Raw genomic sequence first — 16,987 nt, 5'->3', positions numbered from 1 at the left:
GGGGAGAGGGGGGGGGGCTCGGGGCGTCCGCGGGGGGGGGGGACCGGGGGCGGCTTTCCTTCGGCAGGGGGGGGGGGGGGGGGGGGGGGGGGAGGGGGGGGGGGGGGGGGGGGAGGGGGAAGGGGATGATGTGTGGGAGGAGGGGGAGGGAAATGGGAAATGGGGAGGAGGAGGGGGGGGGGGGGGGGGGATGATGTGTGGGAGGAGGGGGAGGGAAATGGGAAATGGGGAGGAGGTGGTAATTTTTTTCAATAACAAAAAAAAAAAAAGAACTCCAGGACCCACAAAAACAGGAATCAATTGGAGCTCTTTGGAATGGTCCTGGTGTGGAGCACTTATGGGGTTGTGAGAAGCTTGCAGCAAGTGCTTGCTGGAGCTGAGGTGGTGAGCATGGTTTGCAGAGCTAATGGTAAATGTATCTCCACCATATTGAAAGGCTGAGAGAGGCTGAGAGAGGGCTTCAGCAACCATACACTTTACCATGTAAAAAGGCAAAACAAAACAAACCACTCCTTCTCTGAAAAGGATTTCAGATACACAATAGGACAAACTCAGACATAAAAGACATCTAAATGAGACACAGTGTGTTTCAAACATGTGCATAGCCTTCAGTGAGAGAGCCCAAAAGGAGTACAGACAGATAAACAGGTATAAGAGAAACAGTTTTAAAAAATAAAACAAAGGCTTTAAAGAGTCAGTAAAAATAGCATAAAGGAAATAATTCAATTAAAATTGGAAAATACACAAAGACTCTGACTGTGCATATCATTGTGTTTTCTTTGAATTTTTTTTAAACTGCAGAACATTTGATTCTAGGGACTGATAACCAAAACCATGATACCTATATTTAAGCTATCTTGACTTCAAAATTTGAGTTTAAGGATATGTTACTTTGGTTTTTTTTAATTGGCACAATTATTTTTTCTAAGGCAAAACTGGAGACAATATAATCCAAATTACTGACCTACTGCAACCTTACTCTATACAGAACACTTTCTTCTCCAGATTCTTCCAGTTATCCCCACCTCAATCTGAGCCTTTCCAGTCAGAGCTTGTGTCTCTGATTTAACATACCAACTGTTTTCCTCAGGGATCACTTCCCATGTTTCCATCAGTTTTTCAGCACAGGATTATTATAGTCTTAATTGGAAACCAGGTGAAAGAAACTCGGTACAACCCAAGACCTGGCTCATATCCAGTCATCCACTTTCAGCACCAAGTACATTCCTACCAGTTCTTGTTCGGCAGACCCCGTCCTCCAGGGACAGCACCAAGGAAAGTGTGCAAGACAATGGAATTCAGCCAAGTATTTGGAAATACAAACATAGCACCAGAAGAAGATGAAAGGCTTCCAGCCACATTTGATCACATCCACCTTATACAGAAAGTGGGTTTCCAACAGCAATGTACAAACTAAACACATACACCAAAACGACCTAGTGCCCCAAGGCATATATTCCGCCAATATTTAAGAAGAAGCCATCAAAGCCTTAGCTGTTGCCTACAATCTTTATTGAAGTTATACAAAAAGAATCCCCCAAACTGAAAAAATACATGATGAACAAAACCGCTTTCTTTTGGGAGAAAGGCTCTGTTCCCTCTTAACATGCAGTGCCTGCAACTGTACCTGCAGATTCCACTGTCCCCTCTGCTGCTGCTGGTCTTTGAGCCTGATTCTCAGCCTCGGCCTCCATGTTTTCTGAAACTTCGGGTCCACTGCCTCCATTCAGCCCTGGCTCCTGCTTGGCTTCCTTTGCATCATCTTTCCGGGGGCTCTTTTCTTCTGACAAGATGAAAAATATCAGTCACACAATTTGACGAGGAAGCACCATCTGTTGGTTTTCTAATGGCAATCACAGAGACTGCAGTGCCTGTTCCACTAACCGGGAAGCCTGAAGAGGAGCTCTCCACCAGAGTAGCATTCAAGGCCAGTTCAGCTCCGTTCCCACTGAGCTGAGACTCCTTTGCATCTTCTACCTTTTCTTTAATTTCATGTAGCAGTTCTTTCAGCTCCTCAATTCCTTGCTCATATTCAGTAAATGATCCTTCAGCCTCCTTCATCTGCTCATTTAGTACAGCCATTCTCTTCTCACTGACTTCAACAGATTTGCCATACTGTGCCACTGCCTCATCATACTGAGAGTTGTAACCGTAGACCAAACCCAACAAGTAGTGAGTCTATGCAATGAGATGGTCATGGGCTTACAAATATTGTTCTTGGAGGCTTAAGCAAGCCTGGAACTCCTCCACAGCTTGGATAGAATTCTCAGATTCAGCACTAAATTCTCCACGTTTAAGATGGACTTGTGCAGCATAAAGCTGGGCTTCTTTTGTTTCTTGCTTTTAAAAATAATCTTTGCTAAATCCAGCATATCCCAGGCAAGCTCTAAGTTCCCAATCTCCCCCTCTTCATTTTCTTGAGGAAACTTGTTTCAATCGTGTTTCTTCAGCCTGTCATTTTGTCTTCTTCCTCTGAGCCTTCAGGTTCTTCACCCTCCTTCATCTGTTCTACTCTCTCTTGTGTCTCTTCATTAGCAGACATCTTAAATTTCTCTTCAGGTGCTTTCTCCATGGCCTTCTGGACGACCTTGGTCTCAACTGCACCTCCAGCTGCCTCAGACTCATCTACGGGTAGCATAGCTTCCTCCTGGTCAGAAACCAACTCTGCCATGACCTGCTCTACACCAGAACAATCTTTAATCTCTGTCAGTCTTGCTGCAGAAGTCTGTGATTCACTAGGAGACCGATCTCCTACAGTTGATGGTCCATCAACTGAACCATTGTTCAGAAGAACTGTAATCTCCTGCCCTGGCTTCTCATAGACATCTGACCCAGCCTCTGCAGCCACCACTGGTAACATTTCATCTTGCCCTGACAGTTGCTCAAGAATAGCTGTTCCTAGTTCACTCTCAGAGGCAGACACCTGATCCTTTGGTTCCTCCCCACCCACGTTCGACTTGACTGTGGTATCTACTGTTTCAGCTTCTCCCTTCATGGCAGTGCCCTGCTTTTCTGGAGCCTCAACAGGCTGAGTCTCCGAAGTTTCGTTTGCCTTTATTTCCCCTCCCTCTTTCTCCTGAGGTACTATTTCTCTGCATTCTTTATTTTGAACATAAGCTCCAGAAATTGATTTTCCTTCTTCAGCACACAATGATGTCTGTTTTGTTTTCCCAGAAGCGACCTCAACTTCTTCAGTCCTGGTATTGATGCTTTTTCCTTTGCCTCTCCAGAGGATTCAGTTAACTGCTTTGAGGTCGATTTAACTTTCCCCTCCAGCCTCTCTGCAGGCTCACTTATATCCATATCTTCTCTTCCACCCTTCTCCACTTGACTTTACTCTTCTGTATCAGTTTCAGGCTTTAACAGAGACTTGCTTCTGCTTTTTTGGCTTCTTTTTCTCCCATATATTGGAAAATATATTCACTTTTTTGTGACATATGATAGTTTCAGTAACATAACAGGATCTAAAATCAACATTCAATAATCAAAAATATTTATCTACTCCAATCAATACTGGGACTAAAGAGAAAAATCAGGTACAAAATCCCATTCAGAGTAACATGAAAAGAATGATTAAGAGGTAAATGGGAAAACAGGGTAAAAGACAATGACAACAAAAATGATAAAAAAAATTAATACTCATGTCCATGAATAATGCTGTATAAATAAATATTCCATTTGAGAGAGTGCCTTGGTTATACTCACAGTATTCCTATGACATTGTCAGCCTGCCTTGTTCAACCATTCAAGGAGAGAAATGTCTGCTGAGACACCCTGTCTCCCTTTGGCAAATAATTTCAGGAAGGACCAACTACAAACCAATACATAGCTCAGTAAACTGCATAAACTTTCTCATTCCCAAGCCCCTTTAAGCATCATATAAAGGGTCCCAGGCAGCTTGTTCCTATTGCACAGCTGAAAAATTCACTGACATTTGCTGTCTGTGTTAATGACCAGTGTGGTCTGTTGAAGTCAGACTCTGCATTCTTTCCAGCTTGTTGTGTACTCATTTTGTAACCTGAAATCTGACATTGGAAATAGTATGTATTTTTTTTTCTTCTAGGAAGCTCATCCATGCAATCCCGTCTACTTAGAGAAGCAGACTAAGGTAAACCAAACAACAAGCCAGTTCCAAAGCCATGATTCCCTTCATAGGAATCAACCTGGACAAGTATGAAACAGCTTTTCAAACACCAAAACTTTTCCCTCAGGAATGTTTGGGGAAAAAATCCTAATTTAAAGTTCTCTTTCTGTGTGACTGAAAATTTTACCCAGTCTTATAGAGGGAACAATTGAATCCTCTATCATCATGATCTCAATAACACACACACACACACACACACACACACACACACACACACACAAACTTAATGAGGAGTTTAGAATTGGGGTATGAAGCCTAAACAGATCATTTGTATATCTTATCCAAGTGTGGCTTGGTGTTCATGAGCCATATTAAGAAAAATATAAAATCACAAAGGTGATGACCAGAAAAATCTAAAGCAGCACGGATATGCCTGTAAGAGACATCGGGAAGACATGACTTTACCCAGGTTCCTTCACACCAGATTGGATTCAGTGTCACCAACCTGACTGGGCTGCAAGTTCTGGAGAAGTACAGGCTCCAGGTGCCTTTTCCCTCCAGGAAGAATGTGGCCTGAGACAAAGTAGTTTTACTGTAATAGAAAGGCAGGAGGTCTTGTGCATAGCTGCCCGCTTTGCATGCAATTCCAGTGCTGTAGGAAGGATGGAGCTAGTGCAGGACACAAGTCAGAGCACACCCTGCACAGCATCATGGGAGCATCAAAGCCGCGAGGACACAGCCTCAACACTGTAACAAATGTACAACTCTCGTCATGAGGAGACCAGGAAAACTTCACCATTCCTTGTATATCAAGGCATCAGGACCTAAAGTCAGTAGAAGGGGATATCATAGAGGACCAAAACCACAAGCCTCAGAATGTAACACAATTCAAAGATGGTGGCAATAGTGAGGCTTCCTGAATGAAGAGTCCAAGAATAAGAATATAAAAATGTAGATTCCAGAAATAAGAATGTAGAAATAAAAAAATACAAAGTTGTAAGCCTAAAAGAATGAAAGCACAATGTCAGCAGCTTTCTCAGAATCTACAGGATTAACTATTAACAGAGGGTTACTCCACTTTACAACCCATAACTGTATTTGCAAGCCTGAAGCAGTACCCTTCAAAATTAGGATTGCTCTGAAAACTGAGGATCAACTTTTAGAAAATCCTCTTGGCCACCTGTGACCAGAAACTGATGTGAGCTGAACTAAGTTTTAAAGGATGGGATGTATGTGACTTTTGACTTTTTGGTCTTATACTGTCCCCTACCCTTCCCTGCTATACAAAACTGCCAGTGTCAGGGGAGGTACAACACCTTGGTAAACATTATTAAGGAATGCCAGGGAAAAACAATGGACTAATCACATACACTATTTTAACTGAGCAATGGAAATTGCAAAGAAGGGCAATCTGAATCTGAATTTTAACTTGAGATTGTAAAAATTCCTTAGTTATTGCCTATACTTACTATAAAAGGAGGAGTTCAAAAAACAGCCTTTGCCACAGCCTTTCCAATGCATCTCTGACTGTGGTCTCAGCTAGCTCATAAGCTTTTGGTATCCCATGGACTATTTTATTTCTTATTTTTTCCTAGAATACAGTTTGCTTCTGGTTCATTAGACTATGGTGGACTATCTCCATCTTTGCAGGACCCTGTGGACCCAATGCTGAATATTCTTGCAATTCACTGGACATTTGTTGAAGGTAAGTAACAGCATTCCTGGTTGATGAAAGAGACATAAGGCCTAGATATTGTGACTCAGGATGCTAAGGCCAAATTCAATAAGTGGATAGAAGGAATTCCTAGGTCTGTCTAGACATAGAAATGAAATGGAGGGCCTGCTTTGTAAACACCAGCGTTTATCTTCAGAGTGTATCTTTGGACATCAGTTGAGAAAATGACTCCATTAGATTGGCTTGTAGGTAACTTTAAAGGGAAGCTATCTTGATTAATGAGGGGAAGTTGGAATCTGTATAAATCCTAGCAGATGAGAGATGCAAACACCATGGATGACTGCCAAGGACAGAAGCAGTTGTGGACTTGAGGTAGTCTGAGTCTAGGAGTCAAGTGATGTGTGCTGTGGATAACAAAACAGAAAAGTGTCCCCTTAGCCCTTTAGAGACTAGACTATCATGAGTGAAGCCCAGATGAAGGACGCTGAGGCACACAATATGATTAACAATGTTTAATTTGGGGTTTGTTCTGAGATAATTGTACCTGTGCTCTGCTTATTTCCTTTTGAAATAAGAAGTGCATGTCATATACTTGATTTTACAGGAGCTCAGAGAGGAGACATTTTGGATTTAAGAGACACTTTAAATATTTAAAGTGTATAATATTTTTAAGACTGTGGGATTCCTACAGTTATGCTCTGATTTATATTGTGATAATAACATGAGATCATAGGGACAAACAGGAAAGGAAATGATATGGTGTAATTGTGGTGAATCTGTATGTCAAGATCACAGGGAGTCAATTGTGCTGGTGAGGGCTTTGTGTGTGTTGGTTTTTTCTTAAGTCAAAGATAAAGAGAGTGAGCATGAGAGAGAGAGATCAGCATACTAGGAAAAGCAAATCTGAGTGGATCATTTTGGTAGATGCTATATATACCAAAATAATGAAGGAAATGCTTACAGAAGAGGCACAGATCAGGAAGGCTCAGAGTAGAACAAAGATTTAGTTTCGAACTAAGGTGTGGGGGGTTATTACTTTGTTATTTTGTTCAAGAACTTAGTTTCATTATGCTCTGGGACCAGAAACTTAAAGGAACTTATGTTGAAAAATAATGAAGTACTTCAGTAAGTGAAAAGAATAGGAGCAAGCTTAAAATGTTAAGACATGAGGTGATGAGAAAGCAGCTGTAATTGGTATGAAATTAATTCTAGGCCCTGGGAGAATAGTGAGACAGAACAAGAGAAACAACCTGAGACCTCACTTGGGTTTTGCACCCAACACCCTGTGAGTATTCTTTGAACAATCATCTGTATATAACCATGAACCACATCTGCTATCAGGTTTCATGTTTTGAAAAAAAGATGGCATTGCGTTAGCCCCTCAGACTCCTTATATCTATTAAATTGCATTTTGAAACACATCTGCTAACAGTGGAAAATGGCATAAAAGTAATGTGTCACTTTGGGACTCATGTACCATAGTCACACTGTGTTTTTAAAATTAGCATCTAAGGAAAGTCTTTTTAGCACTTTGCCTGTGAATGAGGCATATGATTAAAATCAGAGGCATGATGGGAAGGGCATATGCAGGGAGCAAGGTTTTCCAAATGTCTCCTTCAGTCAAAATGCAGGACCCGCTCTGCATGCTCAGCCTCCAAATATTTCTTTCAAAGCCCCAAGCAATAATTGGTGACCCAGCCAGGCGGTCAATACCAAAAACAGCACAAAGAAATAATAAAATGATGATTTTGGTCTTTGAAATCATCAACAAGGTTGACAAATTCAACTGTTTAGTTGTTTTCAGTTGTTGTTGTTTTTGTTGCTTCGTGGTTTTTCAAGACAGGGTCTCTCTGTGTAGCACTGTCTGTTCTAAAACTCACTCTGCAGAACAAGTTGGCCTCAAACAAAGTGTGATCTGCCTCTGCCTGCCAAGTGCTGGGATTATTGGCATGAGCCTTGGCTGCCCAGCTGAACTGATTAGGTTTTTTTTTTTCGTTTTGTCTACTTGATACAACCTAGAGTCACCTGGGAAGGGGAAATTGAGAAAATTCCTTCAAAGATTTGTTTGTATGTACATATATGTGTCATATTTGTAATTAATGGTGGATGTGGGATTTCCCAGTCCATTGTGAGGAGTGCCGTCTGTGTGTAGGTGGTCATGGAGGTATAGTAAAAATAAATGAACATTAATATGACAACATGCCAGTGAGAAGCATTCATTATACCTTTGCTTCAGGTTCAGCTTCCACGTTCTGCTTTGAGTTCTTACTTTCCTTTATGCTGTCTTACTTTCCTTTGTGATGGATGATATAAACTGTAAAATGAAATAAAGCCTTTTCTCCCAAAGCAAAAATAAATATGAAATGGCAAACTTGAAACTCAAATCTTATGGCAGAGATGAGGCTCATCAACATATTGCAAGACATAAAAGAAAGAATCTCACCCACTGAAGACACAATAGATGAAATGGATATGTAGGTCAAATAAAATGTTAAATCTAAATTCTCTTGGCACTGGACATCCATGGGACCAAACGAAAACCAGGATAATAAGAGAAAAATCAAGGTCAAAGGCACAGGAATAATTTTAATACACTCAAAGAAGAAAAATACTTCCCTAAAGAACAGATGCATTTTTTCTGAATATTGTTGTTTAAAACTAGATATTGTCAAAAACAAAAACAAGAGAAAGCAGTTTGAGTATACCTTATCTTCTACTCATTTTGAGTGAGATTTTCTTCTTCTTCTTTCAGGCATGTTGCCAAGTTACTAGTATGAGCTCTCTAAGATATTCATGTAGGCACTTTCTGTTATGGATGTACCTCATTTTCAGTTGTCTATGGTATGTCCCCATAGCAGTTTGTGTTCCAGTGGTGGCCCAAGGAAAGTGTGAGACACCCTGAATTTGAGGCAACAGGCACTTGGGAGACACGACTCAATTTCCAGGGCAACAAACACTCTTGACTAGAGAATTGTCTCTCTGAACCCTAGACAAAATTTTGCTATGAATTCTTTTCTTGTTCTTGGCTATTTTGACTTGTGAAAGATGAGCTGATAAATAGATCTGAGCAATGAACTGTTGCGTCATCCCTAATCCTTGAGTTTTCTTTTCCAGTCCTATACCAATTCCTGTGCACAAACCCATTTACAGCTGTCTCTTGCCTCAAAGTCCTGTTTTTCCTTTTATGGCACAAGTTTAGAATGTACAGAGCAAAATGAAGGCAGTGTCTTTGTGGAAAAGTCAGGTAGGGAGCACAGACTAGCCCAAAATAGCTTTGAATTGCCAGAAGACCAGCTTCCTTAAGTGTATTGGCAATGAGGGTTCATACAAGAACTTTCTTAAAGTGTTTTATTAGATAATGCAGAAAAAGCAGAGTGAGAACAGTTCATCACTGAGGCCTTATTAATAAAAGGGATAAACAGTCCAAAGGGAGCATAGTCATAGGCTGCTACCCATGTTGCTTCTTTAGGCTTTGTCATAGGGAGGGAAGCAATGTCAAGTTCAAGTGTCTGCGGCTGTGTGTTCACAGGGCAACAGATTTATGGTGGGACAATTAAAAACATCAGAAAGACAGAATGGTGAATGTAACTTGGGCTTCTGTGTTCCTGAGTACGAGCACTGAAAAACTAGCTACTTTGGGAATATGCAGAGACCCCAACTGAAGGTTCCCCTGGTGTTATTTGGCCCAGAGAATGATAGAGTCTGCAACAGCAATGACACCTGAAGTGTACACACCACAGGCAGCCTTGTTCCTTACTCTTCTGTCTAAGGAAACTCCTTTCTTACAATTTTCAACACTCTTGGGTGAGTCCTTGCCATATAATTGCACCTATACAGATTTTAAAGATCTGGCAGTTTGATGACGCTGACTGAGTCCATAGTGTGATATGAAGGGACTTCTCCACTATGGGCAACCTACTAGTAGATATCCTCCTGGAAAAAGTGACTCTCAATGCCCCCATAGCCATCAGTGCCAATATCTATTTAGCGAAGCTGACCTTCTCTTCCTTTGAATTTTGAAACAGTGTTTCTCTGTGTGGTCATAGCTTTGTACTCTGGAATGGTTTCAAAGTCAGTGACCTTTCAGTTTCTGCCTCCAAGTACCACTACTTTCTGGCGTCTAGCAGCATAATTTTGTACCCTGATCTTCAAGCAAGCTTTATTTATTAAAACAGAAATAAAATATAACTATGACTATGAACACCTGATTTTTGACATGGAGGCAAAATTTGTACAATGGATAAAAAAAGCATGTTCAACAAATGGTGCTGGCATAACTAGATATCAACATGTAGAGGGATGCACGTGGATCCATATCAATCCCCATGAGCAATACTAACATCCAAATGGATCAAACACCTCAGCGTGAATTCACTTATACTGAACAGTATAGAAGAGACAGTCACAAGTAGCCTTGAACACATGAAAACAGGAGATTCCCTTCCTAAATATTACAATAGTAGCACAGACACTGAGAACAATTAATGAATGAGACCTCCTGAAACTGAGATGCTTCTGTAAGGCAAGGGACATTGTGAATAAGACAAAAGGACAGTGAAGAGAATGAGAAAATGTCTTCACCAACCCTGTGTCTGATAAAGGGTTGATCTCCAAAATATGTAAAGAACTCAAGACACTAGACATCCAAATATAAAATAATCCAATTAAATATAAGATGCAGATCTAATCAGAAAATTCTCAACTGAAGAATTCTGAATGGCCAAAAGACACTTATAGAAATATTCAACATACTGAGCCATCAGGGAAATGCAAATCAAAATAACTTTTATATATACCATCTTACACCTGTCAGAATGGCTAAGATCATAAAAACTGATAGCAGTTCATGCTGGAGAGGATGTAAAGTAAGAGGATCACTCCTCCACTACTGATGGGAGTGCAAACTTGTACAGCACTTTGGAAATCAGTATGGTCATTTTTCAGAAAATTGGGAATCAATATACACGAAGACTCCCACAATATAACCTTTGGGCATATACCCAAAGGATTCCCATTTATACCACAAAGATATTTGGTCAACTATGTGCATAGACCCAGAAAGATACCATGGTATGTGGATATTAAACATAAAGGCAATGGATAACCAGATTACAATTTATAACCCGAATGAAATTAGATTAAAAAAATAAGAAGGATATACATGGAGGGTCCCAGGGAAAAATAGTTAAGATCTACTTATTGGACATAGAAGGGGAAAAGGGAAGGAACGGGGAATAACGATATGAGGACTTGAGATGGCTGAGTTGGAGGAGCGATGGAGAGAGAGAGCAATGGAAGAGTTATCTTAAAAGAGCAGGCCATTATGAGATGAGAGAGAAACCAGGGATAATACATGGGACCAAACTAAGTCTTCTGAATTTGTGACAGTTGTGTCCTGTCCTGTTTGAAGAACCCATGGCAGTGGCACCAGACATACCCTGGGTACATGAGTGGGCCTTTTGTAGCCCATTCCCTATGGTGGAACAACTTGATCAGATTAATAAAGGGAGACGGTCTTGGTCCTGTCTCAAACTGGTATACCAAACATTGTTTTCTCCCAAAGGGAGGCTTACAAACTCTGAGGAGTGGATGAAGAATGGGATGGGCATAGGTCGGTGGTGGAAAAAGAGGAGGAAGTGGCCACTGGAAATGGTATGTAAAATGAAAAAAACATTAAAAAAGACTGAGGAAGAGCAGATACAACATTTATCCATTGATTAAACCACTCTAAATTTAGAAAGGCTCTGAATCTATGTCCCACTCTCCTCAAACTGTAAGCAGAAAAAAGAATGAACAGGGGCTTTACAAAGGTTCCTTCTTATACCAAACCTCTCATTTTGGTTTTTCTCAATTAAACCGGTATTTGAACATTTTAAATGCTCCAACAATATTGTTGAATATTCTGTGATGTAGCATATGTCTATGTATTTTTTTGTTCCTGTAATAAGTATCATGAATAAAAGCAACTGAGTGTGAGGAAGTATTCATTTAATTTATTGTTTCTGGTCACAAACCGTCATTGATGGAAGCCATGGCAGGAAGTATGGATTAACTGATGATTAGTTAATATTCTTATGTAAGCCAGATCCACCTTTGTAGTGATGGTGTTGAGCATTCTGGACTACGCTCTCCAAGATCAATTAAAAGTATCCCTCATGGACATGGTCACAGGCCCATCTGTGCAATATAATTCCTAAATTAAAGCTTCTTCTTCCAAGGTGATGACTTTGAATCAAGTTGACAATAAAAATGTATCAGTACATTATCAGAGCTAACAGATTGTGTTTTCTGAAGTCTAGAGGAAACACTGAATGCTTTGACCTGCAATCAAAGAGACCAATGTGCCACCATGAATCTTTGGGTCCATTCTTAATCAAACCACATAAGAGTTAAAAATTGACAAGGGATATTGACTGCTTATCTCACTGAGCAACTTTCTATGAAAGTCAGAATAAATGAAGGTGGGTTTAGTTTTATCTGGAGCTCAACTGTTTCAGCCTGGATTCAAAATGTGCCATGATTTCAGTTATTATGACTCATATTCAGCCTCACAGAGATAGCCAAAAGAAAAAAAAATACCCTAAATTTCTTAGGGAATTATTTAACTATCATGAACAACTCAAATGAAGATTTATTCTGCCTGATATTTTTTTTTTTTTTGTTTTTGGAGGCAGGGTTATTCTGTGGTTTTGGAGCCTGTCCTGGAACTAGCTGTTGTAGACCAGGCTGGTCTCGAACTCACAGAGATCTGCCTGCCTCTGCCTGCCAAGTGCTAGGATTAAATGCGTGTGCTACCACTGCCCGGCTGGTGGTTGTTTTTTATGAATGTGAGGTTCTTTGGTTTAGGAACTGTCAAGCCAAGTGGCCTCACTTCATTTTGTTTGTGTAAATACACACACACACACACACACATACATATATTCACCTACGTGTGTATGTATAAATTTCTAAATGTGTACACATTATATGTCATGATTATAATGTAGGCAGAGTTTTCGTTTCTAATAAACCCACTCCTAAATAACCAAAGACACTTTTAAATTTTAAATTCTTGGCTTATAGCTCAGGCTTATTAGTAGCTAGCACTTACAACCCATTTCTGTCACACCAGTGCAGCTAGCGCCAATTCTGAGCAAAGGACATCAGGATTAATGGAAAACACACTTTGCATGTTGCAGAATTAGAAGCCTTTATTGTACATCACCAAGGGGTGTTTATACCTAACCCAGATAGGTAGGCCAACAGGATGGAGACCTTATTGCCAGATCCTCAGGTTAGGGCCAAGAAAATGTGTACTCAGGACGCAGAGTTGTTAAGCAACTCTCAGAGCAGGAAACTTGCAAGTTTCTCAGTAACCAGAAGAACAAGGGCAAGAAAGGTCATCTAAACGTGAGGTGAGTAGGAAGGCCAGGACTCCATTCGGTTCCAAAACATTTCTATTTATTTATATATTGCCATATGGTGCGTGGCTTTACCTCTCCTTCAGCTTGTCTCCACCTTTCTACCCAGTGTCCTTAGTTTGGTTGTTATGCCTACATTTCCTACCTGGCTACTGGCCAATCAAGTTCCTATTATACCAATCTAAGTGAAAAATTATCACAGTGTTCAGCATCTCTCATTTTATTTGTTTCATCAAAAAGGAGGGTTTTAACTTTGGCATAGTAAGATTATATACAACAAAAAGTTATTATGTAAGAATTACATTCACAATGTCCAGTCCATTTGCATTTGACAAAATTAGAGAGAGTATTTAATTATCTATCTTTGGGAGTCTAAAGTTTTATATTTAATTTACCTTTACCATAAGAAAATTAATTCTAATTATTAACCTTTAACTCTATTAAGATCCCAAAAGGGTGAAATTTGCCGAACAACAGGGACATTAAGCTACCTGGACAAGCATTCAAAGTTCTCCTGTAATGCTGGGGCATCCATCTTTGGCCTATAGGCTAGTATATATGACAGAAATTTTTGCGAAGCAGGGCATTTTGAATGACTGTAACATCACAGCAAAGTTTGGCAGTTGCTTTTATTTGTATCCTACTGACCCAGTCTGGACAGTATATTGCCAGCAGTTGAGGTAAGGGCAGTTTTTTTCCCCAAAGCTTTTGGCATAAAGAAAGTAAACTCCATACTCCTCTCTCTCATCCTTTTTCTCTATCTCTGTGTTCATTCGGAAGTGTACATATGATTCTTAGAAGAGAGCTTCTTGAATCGACACATTATTTCCACGACATAGGATCCAGGGAGACCATGCAGATAATCCCATTTACTGGGAAGAATCATGACTAGCTGATACATCTCATGGTCCTAGCACATTCTTCTTCCATTACTCAAATTAGAAGCGATTTAACCAATACAGCATTACTGAGTTATTACTGGTATTCTACACACTACTTCTTTTCACAGTGAGATCACTATGCACTTCAGCAGGGATGTAAAACACAGAAATTACAGAAAACACTACCAAAAAAAACTTTTAAGTTTTATTTGTTTTAAACACTTTGAATATTTTCCCACATTTATTGTAAACATACAGGTTCTGAAAAGGGAAAAAGCAATTGAGTATAGTAGGAACTGTGATTGCTAAAAAAAATTTTCCACATGTTTATACATGTAAAGTCTATCTTCAGAGTGACTTCTTTAGAACGTCATGGTAACAGGAACTGCTGAAGACTTTGAACAATACTTAAATGGATATATGCTTTAGATTCTTTCCAGTGTAGATCTGTGTATGAGGGTTACAGACACTGGTTGTGCTGAAGACTATCCCATATTACAGACACTGTGTGAGATCTTTATGCTTGTTAAAATCACAAGAAGAAATAGTTTGTATACCATGTGTACATACAAAAGGTTTCTATCCAGTGTGAATGTTTTTACTCTTGAACCAAGTGAATCTAGTAAAGACTTTCTGACCATGGTTTCACGCATTACGCTACTGACTAGTGTGAATAGGTTCAGATCTGTTATGATCACAAGAGCAGCTGAAGGCTATTCCACAATTCCTATGTGCATAAATGAACTATCAAGTGAACTCTTTTATGCCTGTTAACTTCTGCAGAATGAACAGTTTCCACATCTTTTACACACCAAGAGTTCCTCTCCAGTGTGATTGTTTTCCATGCAAATCAGGACAAATTGAAGTGTTAAAAGGTTTCCTGTAATGTTTACATGAAAAAGCCATTTCTCCAAATGGAACCCTTTCCTGAATGTTCAGCTGACTGGAGCAGGTAAATGCTTTTTCACAATGTGTACATCCATAACACTTCTCTTCAGTATGATCTCTTTCATGAACCTTCATGAATAGAAATTAGTGAAGGGCTTTACACAATGCTTACATGAATAGAAATTGGTGAAGGGTTTTGCACAATACTTACATGAATAAGGCTTCTCAAAAGTGACTTCATTCATGTATGTTATGACTACTGAGGTTACTGAAGGCTTTTCCAAGATGTTTACATGCTAAAGACTTTTCCCCTATGTGAATCTCTTCATGAATGTTCAGGTGATTGGAGCAGGTAGACACTTTTTCACACTGCTTAAATGTATATGAATTCCCTTTAATGTGAACACTCTTCATGAGTCTTATAAGAACTGAAACTGGTATAGGCTTTTTCACAATGCCTCCATGAAAAAGGTTTCTCTGCAGTGTGACTCTTTCCACGTCTCTTACAACTACTGAAGTTGTTAAATGATTTTCCACAATGCTTACATTATAAGGCTTTTGTCGGAGTGAATTATTTCATGAATGTTCAGATGCCTACACCAGAAAGTTTTTCCACAATATTTGCATGTATAAGTCTTCTGTTTCTCTGTACTGTGTCTCCTTTAATTTCTGTTACACCTACTAGAATTGTTTAAGGCTTTTCCACAATGCTCATGCATAGGGTTTCTCTGCAGTGTGCCTACGTTCATGTCTCTTATGACTACTGGGGTCATTGAAGGCTTTTCCACAATGCTTACATGGATAAAGTTTCACTCCAGTATGAATTCTTACATGATTGTTTCGATAAACAGAACGGATGAAGTTTTTTCCACAATGCTTACATGGATAAGGTTTCTCTCCAGTGTGAATTCTTTTATGAATGTGTAGATAAGAAGAACTGGTGAAGTTTTTTTCCACAATGTTTACATGCAAATGGTTTCTCTCCAGTGCGGCTCCTCTCATGTCTCTTATGACTACTGGGGTCGTTGAAGGCTTTTCCACAATGCTTACATGCATAAGGTTTCTCTCCAGTGTGAATTTTTTCATGAATGTTTCGTTGAGATGAACGGGTGAAGTTTTTCCCACAATGCTTGCAAGTATAAGGCTTTTGTCCAATGTAACTGCTTTCATGACTGTTATGATGATTGAATTGGGTGAAGGCTTTTCCATAATGTATAGAAGTATATGGTTTCTCTCCTTTGTGAGTTACTTTATGTTTCTCAAAACATGTTTTATATTTAAATGTTTTGCCACATTGCCTACAACTGTACCTTTTCTCTTCAATATGACTTTTTTCATGGTTGGTAAGCTCACTGAAATCAATGAAGGATTCTTCCCAGAGACTACATACAAATTGTTCCACTTCTTTATGGTTTTGTTCATCATTCTGTCCCTGTGTGTATCTCATGAAGATATCCTCATTGAGTTTATCTCCAGTATAAGTTCTCTCCTGAGACTCATCTAAATACAGACTTTTACAGGCTCCGTTATATTGTTTTTTCCCGGGTTTCTCTTCAGGAGAAGTTTCAAGTACCTGAAGGGATTCAGAACAACTGATTACTTTCCAATGATTCTGATGTTTACAAGCTTTTGCCACAGCTCCCTTATACAGTGGTGGTTTCCCTCTATCTTTTTCTCTGAGATACCCATGTAAGGATAAATCACCAATGATATTTGTTACAAGCAATGGAGTCTCATGAACTCTTACTCTGCAAGGCGTGTCCTTAATGATCATACTCTCTGGACTAGCTGGCTGATTTTTATCACACTCATTATGACATTCACTTCCATGGTCTTTCTCAATCCTCTGAATTCTGCAAAAAAAAAAATGAGAAAAGCAATACTTTAGACAAAGAAATATTGAAGGCTAGGGTGTCTGGAACACAACTATAGAATCTCAGAGGGAATAAAATAATGGTATCAATGTCAACACAAGATCTATTTCATGGTGAGACCCTGCTATGTGTAAAGAAGTAGAGGACTAATGTTACTTCTGTAAGAATTAAAAGGAGCTGTATCA

At 39.6% G+C, this 16,987-nt stretch overlaps 2 protein-coding genes and 1 pseudogene across 2 annotated transcripts in view; all 3 read right to left on the bottom strand.

Annotated features, from left to right (window-relative positions):
* LOC126504150 (zinc finger protein 709-like) overlaps positions 1 to 16,987 on the bottom strand; it is a 93,598-nt gene that overhangs the window by 74,867 nt on the left and 1,744 nt on the right. The window lies entirely within an intron of this gene.
* Positions 1,602 to 3,404, bottom strand: LOC126504154 (nuclear autoantigenic sperm protein-like; annotated as a pseudogene).
* Positions 15,640 to 16,702, bottom strand: LOC126504102 (putative zinc finger protein 833). Its single transcript, XM_050146140.1, is given in 2 exon segments — positions 15,640 to 15,873; positions 15,875 to 16,702. Coding segments are annotated over 2 exon segments (1,062 nt in total).

This window comes from Alexandromys fortis, unplaced genomic scaffold (assembly GCF_014885135.2).
Source record: "Alexandromys fortis isolate MF-2015 unplaced genomic scaffold, M_Fortis_MF-2015_v1.1 scaffold_42, whole genome shotgun sequence".
NCBI lineage: Eukaryota > Metazoa > Chordata > Mammalia > Rodentia > Cricetidae > Alexandromys > Alexandromys fortis.
This window is presented reverse-complemented; position numbering and strand designations above follow the sequence as displayed.